We start from the raw sequence: 6,000 nt of genomic DNA, 5'->3' as shown, positions 1-6,000 counted from the left end.
AGGCTCTTGTCCGGCCGCCGTGGTGGGGATGAGTGTCCGGCATTGCGCCGGAAACCTCCACCGACAGACAACCGGCTGCCGGCGCCGAGTCGTTGAGCAGCACGGAGCAGTTCGTCTCTTCGCTTTGTGCCACCCGTCCTCCGCCAACTGCATTCGCACCACTGACGGGCACTAAGGACTCGCGCGCTGTCAGGAACAGCGCAAGTCCGGTCGCGCAGTCTGTTGGCAGCACTGCACCGGTTGATAGCAAGCGCTTCGGCCACGCCGCGGCGTGAGAGCGTTGCAAGCGAACTGTAGCTTCGTAGCAAAGAGCGTAGTGCGCGCGTCCGGCAGGTGCATCAGGCCGGGCAAACAGCGTCGAGAGCCGCAAACATGTGCGTAGCCGGCGGCGGAAAAGTGTGCGCCCTCGTGCTCGAGGATGGCACCGTCTTGCAGGGGTTCAACTTCGGAGCACCTGTGGATTCCCAGGGCGAAGTTGGTAAGTAGAGGGCAAGCATTTGCAGCAGCGCCCGCGCTTTCTGAAAGCGGCAAGGCAACCACGTGCTGAGTAGCGGACGCGGAAGACTTCCCGCTAGTCCGCGGCCGATCAGCTGTTCTGCAAGCCATACGCCACAGTGTAACTGTTACGTCTCCATAAATACGATTGCACCATCATACTAATACGTGGTGTTATTTTCTTTCCAACTACCGGGAACTGTGTTTTCAACGAGTTTACATTATCACTTGTCCTATAACCATTCTAAACATAAATAATATACCGTAAATCCTAATCCACTAAGTACTCTTTCTCTAAACTATCAGTAAGAGCATACCAGTTTCAAGCGCTCTTACCGTCAGTGTCAATACATACACCGAATGCGGAAGCACTGGGATGCTTGTACTGCTATTCTAGATTTACCTGCAAATACTGGGATATTTCCTATTACCCGTCAGACCTCCCATTCTTCCCCAAGTCAAGAGTTTGCGCCCTATCTCTAATGATGTCGTCGACGATAGGATGTTAATCCCAAATCTGCCATCTTCTTCATATTTACAGGCGATTGCCCAATCATTGTTCCCTCTTAGAATGACAAACTCTCAAAGTCTATTCTGTGTTGATTAAAATTATAAATGGCTGGGTTCAAAAATAACGCTTTGTGAAAGAGCCGTATAGAGATCCCAGTGTTTTTGCATAAAATTTGCGAATCCCAATAAAACTAGCTAAGAGCTCGAAACTGCATGGTCGTGTTCGCTATCTAAGCAGTAAGGTTTGTTTGGTTGCCTTGTATTTTCTTCAGTTTGAATATACAGTCGTGTTGTTTTCAACGTCCGTGGTAAATAAAATATTGGAATTCGTAACGTTCCTTGTCATATATTAAATTTCTAGGGTTCTATCGAAAGTAATGAAACGAAAATGTGTTGTCAGCGCCCACGCAACGGTATCACTTTGATGACTACAATCATATTATTCATCCGTCTATAGAAACGGATATAGGTACTGAAACTTCAATCCAAACGTCACGCACTTCCCGCCTTCTTTACGACAAATACGCCAACAACGCGAGGGCCGCCGGTACTTGTGCAAACAAGAAAATCAAAATAAACGACAAAAACATTTGCTTTCAATTGGAAAAGGGGTGGATGTCTGCGTTGCACCCGCAAATGACATGTCGAGGAAAATAATCCATCGGAAGTTATTCCGATGAGACTTACTGTTTGCTCTAAAACTTACACACATTAACGGAGGCGTTACAGAAGCAAGAAAAATTGGTGTGGAATACAAGACGTGTGGGATGAAAATCCCGGTCAGCTCCAGCTAAATTGTTTAGCGTGGTTTTTTTAGTGTTTCATAATTTATTGTAAATATTGCCTTAAGCGGTTACACCAGTGGTGGACGTCTGAAGTGTCGCTAATAGCGTCAGTACCTCAGCACACGTGACAGGAAAAATTTCTAAGGAAGATTTACAGTATATTATAAAAAGTACTACTTTTTTGCACTATAATAGTGGGTGTATTTTTATATGTCGGTGTGTAGAAGCTTACAGGTAAGTGTTCAACATACAGTAGTTCTGTAGAAAATTCGAAAATATCCTCGTAGATAAATAACGTCTTGTAGCCATGTTTGTGGTGTATAGGTGCCAAGTTCTCGTAGTAGATGTGGCCTTCTGGGTTCTACCTTTTTGCAAGTGCCCATTCTGTTGCCCAACTGCTTTTATTGTCTGGCCGATTCCAGGCTTTTTTTTTAATCGTATGTAAATGGAAAGATAAATGGGAACCGAGCAATTGTAATCATTTGCTGCATTGAGTTGGTACGTACAAAATGAAACTGGTGAGATATTAACAGTCTGTCGGCTGTTGAGGAGGGAAGAGCGACAACGATTAGTGTCGAGCCGTTATCTGCTAATAAATTAATAACAGACGCAGCACATCGTGTTGATAACACACACTCGCCTGTGTCATGCTTCCGGTACACTGTCGGCCAGGGGGACGCCTTTAAGCTTGCTACAGCAAGTTACATACGTGTTTGGTCGCGTAAAGCGCATACTGTTTCCTCGCAGTCCTGCATGATATTTGCAGATTCTCGGCATCGAAAACCGGAGATAGTGAGTTCTGTTACCTCATCGGGTGTAGGGGTTGCATTTTTAAATACAGCATTACTGGGTATCACATGTGTACGCAGTGAGACTTCATCAAAAATGACACGGATACAGAATGTGTGTGTGTGTGTGTGTGTGTGTGTGTGTGTGTCGCGATTGACTGGCTGTAAGGCAGCTGTTTGCTGAGAAAAAAGCAATTTTAAATGGCAGCGGTATCTCTCGACCATCTTCTTCAAACCCCAGGCATGATTGCTTTCTCCTCCCACATACTTGGGTTTTCATTTCTTCAAGTCGTTAATAATCAATGTCCGCAAGCTTCCTTGGAAGACAACACGTCCTGTTTCCCTCACCCACCCTTGCCCTATCAGCTTTTTTTCGCTCCTAATGATATCGTCGTCGATGGGATATTAAAATCTAATTACCATCCCCCCCCCCCTCTTCTTGCATTCACTCACATCCCTTATTTTCAAAATGGCCTAGCAGTTCACTCCCACAACAGTTATCTAGTTAGTACTTTCTATAAATTTTATAAGAACAGTCACCCCACCACCACTCAACCACCGCAGTCGTGTAACTTTCCTCGGAGGACTTCTTGCTCCTATGGAGGATTGTTGAGACTAGCCGGCCGGTGTGGCCGTGCGGTTCTAGGTTTGGAACCGCGTGATCGTTACGGTCGCAGGTTCGAATCCTGCCTGGGCATGGATGTGTGTGATGTCCTTAGGTTAGTTAGGTTTAAGTAGTTCTGAGTTCTAGGGGACTGATGACCACAGATGTTAAGTCCCATAGTGCTCAGAGCCATTTTTTTTGAGACTATATTGTTTTATACGGTAGAGTACTTTAATTTTCTGGATGAAATATCTATGGTAATTTTTGCGCCTCCTCTCCTCTCCCTTGGACAAATTACTGCGGATGCCAAATGTTACAGTAGAAACTGAAGTTTAATAAAGTCATTGGGAACATAGCCAGACGAACAGAGAATAAATCTATTTTAGTGCTCTCAAACAAAATCCTAACTAAAACCGCATATTGTTTGCATTTATAATAAGACTTGTTTTGACCTCCCCGGACCATCCTCAGTTTTCTGGAGATGCGTCGGTGACTCATCGTGTCTGTAACGGAAGCACACATCAAAATATTGTGATGTGTAGTTCGGATACAGAAGCGACTGGTTACTGACGCAGGTACATAGATCTGAAAATATCTGTAGAGGTCGAAACTAGTCACTGTTAAATATGATCGGAAAATAAACATATACAGCATATATAAAACAACAATACAGTTACTGAATTCTCTTACGACAAATACGTCGGCTATAGTGCTACTCATGCAGTACGTGTACCGACGCGCTGCATTGTCGTCATTCGTACAAGACGAGCGTAGCCCTACTGGTGACACGAGACGGAGTATAGACTCCCCTTCCCTTCCATAAATTTACCATAACTTCCCCTCCACTTTCCTCATCCCACTACTCTCCGCAGGTTACTGCCTTGAGGACCCACCTCAGGTAGACGTGAAGTTATTTTTTGTGACTTTATCCCTGAACGGCATTTTCGATTTTTTTCCAACCGCGCCCGTGGACGCGAGGCCTTCCACTCCGCTGCTGCTGGGCGACCGAACAACTCGACGATACGTTTTAGTGTGTCCCTTCCCGCAGGTGTGGGCCGATTTCTGTCCGGCGGATCAGTCTGTGATAGATGAAACACAGACGTTAGTCTGTCCACAAAGGAAGAAATGTGCATAAAATCAGAAGAGGAAAAAAATTCATCTGTCAATATGGACACTTAATCCCAGTCATGTTGCGCAATTCGTCAAAGCAGAGATCAATGGTAACACACTGTGAAGTTCCTAAGCATCCGGAAGGAGAAAAGCCTGATGTGGCGCCACCACACCGAAACTTCTCATTATGTTGATCGGCAAACAGAATTCCTAGCATAATTCGTAGACTTTCGTTCAGTACTATTCTATGACGTAATTTTCGGCCGGCCGGAGTAGCCGTGCGGTTCTAGGCGCTACAGTCTGGAACCGCGTGACCGCTACGGTCGTAGGTTCGAATCCTGCCTAGGGCATGGATGTGTGATGTCGTTAGGTTAGTTAGGTTTAAGTAGTTCTAAGTTCTAGGGGACTGATGACCACAGCAGTAAAGTTCCATAGTGCTCAGAGCCATTTGAACTATTTTTTTAATTTATTTTTTGTTTTTGACGTAATTTTCAGGCTGGTGAAACGAAAGTCCAAAAAGTATTCAATCTGCAGAAGCGTGCAACAAGAATATTATGTAAAATTGATAACTGAGCGGCTTACAGAAGCCTTCTTAAAGATCTTGAGATTCTTATACTTCTGTGCTCCTCAGCGGTATTTGTAATTAAAAAGAGTGAAATTACAATGAACTGTAAAATTCATCACCACGATATTAGAATGGGGGGGGGGGGGGGGGGAAATCGATGTAGACATGAACTTCCTGTCTACGGTTCCGAACGAAGTTTCACGTGTAAGTTTGCCAATAGACATCAGACGGAAATTTGTCTTTGGATGGAATCCGCCTTGAGCAAACATAATTTATCTTCACACTCGAGGTATGAATTAAAAAAACGCCTTCAGTCACAATTTTTCGTGTTTTATGTAGTAATTTTAAAGATCTGTTCTAAGTTATTTCCTGCACATGTCAATTGTTTCCTGCACATGTCAATTGTTTAATAATTATATCTTAAGCACTATGGAAAAATTCATCTTTGACCACACCATGTACAAAAACATCTTTGAAGTGTTTACAAACATGTATTTGCGAATATGCCTCTTGGATGAAGGGATATGTTTGAAAAAGATGGAGGGGAAAACTTATGCTGTTGCTAAAACGTTAAAAACGCTTTTCTTGGATTATTTGGTAAGTTTATACTATTCATATTTTCAAATATTTCGCACATATTTTGTGTGTCTGACTTACGAAATTCGCAACCTAACATCAAACCTTTTCGTGACAGGAATATGCATTTCATCTCATTCAAGAGAACAAATAAAGCATGTATTAAGACGAATTACACCTGAAGATGGACCCACAGGGTCCGAAATGCATCGTGTACTGAATAAAACACGAAAAATTGTGACTGAAGGCGTTTTTTAAGTCATACCTCGAGTGTATTGAATAGTCACATTTTAAGCTGCAAAATATGGATAAAATTAAATACAATTTTTCTTCTTTTACCCACACATTTGTTACGGCATCCTCAGTAGGGTTTTATTTTGTTTCTATTAAATAACACGAAATTTTTTGTACTATCTGTACATAGCTACACTTGAGCTTTTAAGAAAGTATTCACAAATTTGAAAACAGAAAAGATTTTTTTTATATATACACCCTGTTATCACATGCTGTGACTTTTTGTGGTTTTCTATGTTACAGTCGTTTCTTTCACGGAAGATTGGAAATCCT

At 43.0% G+C, this 6,000-nt stretch overlaps 1 protein-coding gene across 1 annotated transcript in view; it reads left to right on the top strand.

Moving 5' to 3' along the window:
• Window positions 1-325: 325 nt before the first annotated feature.
• The window catches only part of LOC126181199 (CAD protein), a 572,589-nt gene continuing 566,914 nt past the window's right edge, over window positions 326-6,000 (top strand). The window contains exon 1 of the mRNA XM_049924752.1: window positions 326-478. Coding sequence (XP_049780709.1) covers window positions 373-478 — 106 coding nt within the window. The 5' untranslated portion in view covers window positions 326-372. The remainder of the gene's footprint in view (window positions 479-6,000) is intronic.

Source organism: Schistocerca cancellata, chromosome 1, assembly GCF_023864275.1.
Source record: "Schistocerca cancellata isolate TAMUIC-IGC-003103 chromosome 1, iqSchCanc2.1, whole genome shotgun sequence".
Taxonomy (NCBI): Eukaryota; Metazoa; Arthropoda; class Insecta; order Orthoptera; family Acrididae; genus Schistocerca; species Schistocerca cancellata.
Note: the sequence above shows the minus strand (reverse complement) of the source record. Positions and strands in the feature narration are given on the sequence as shown.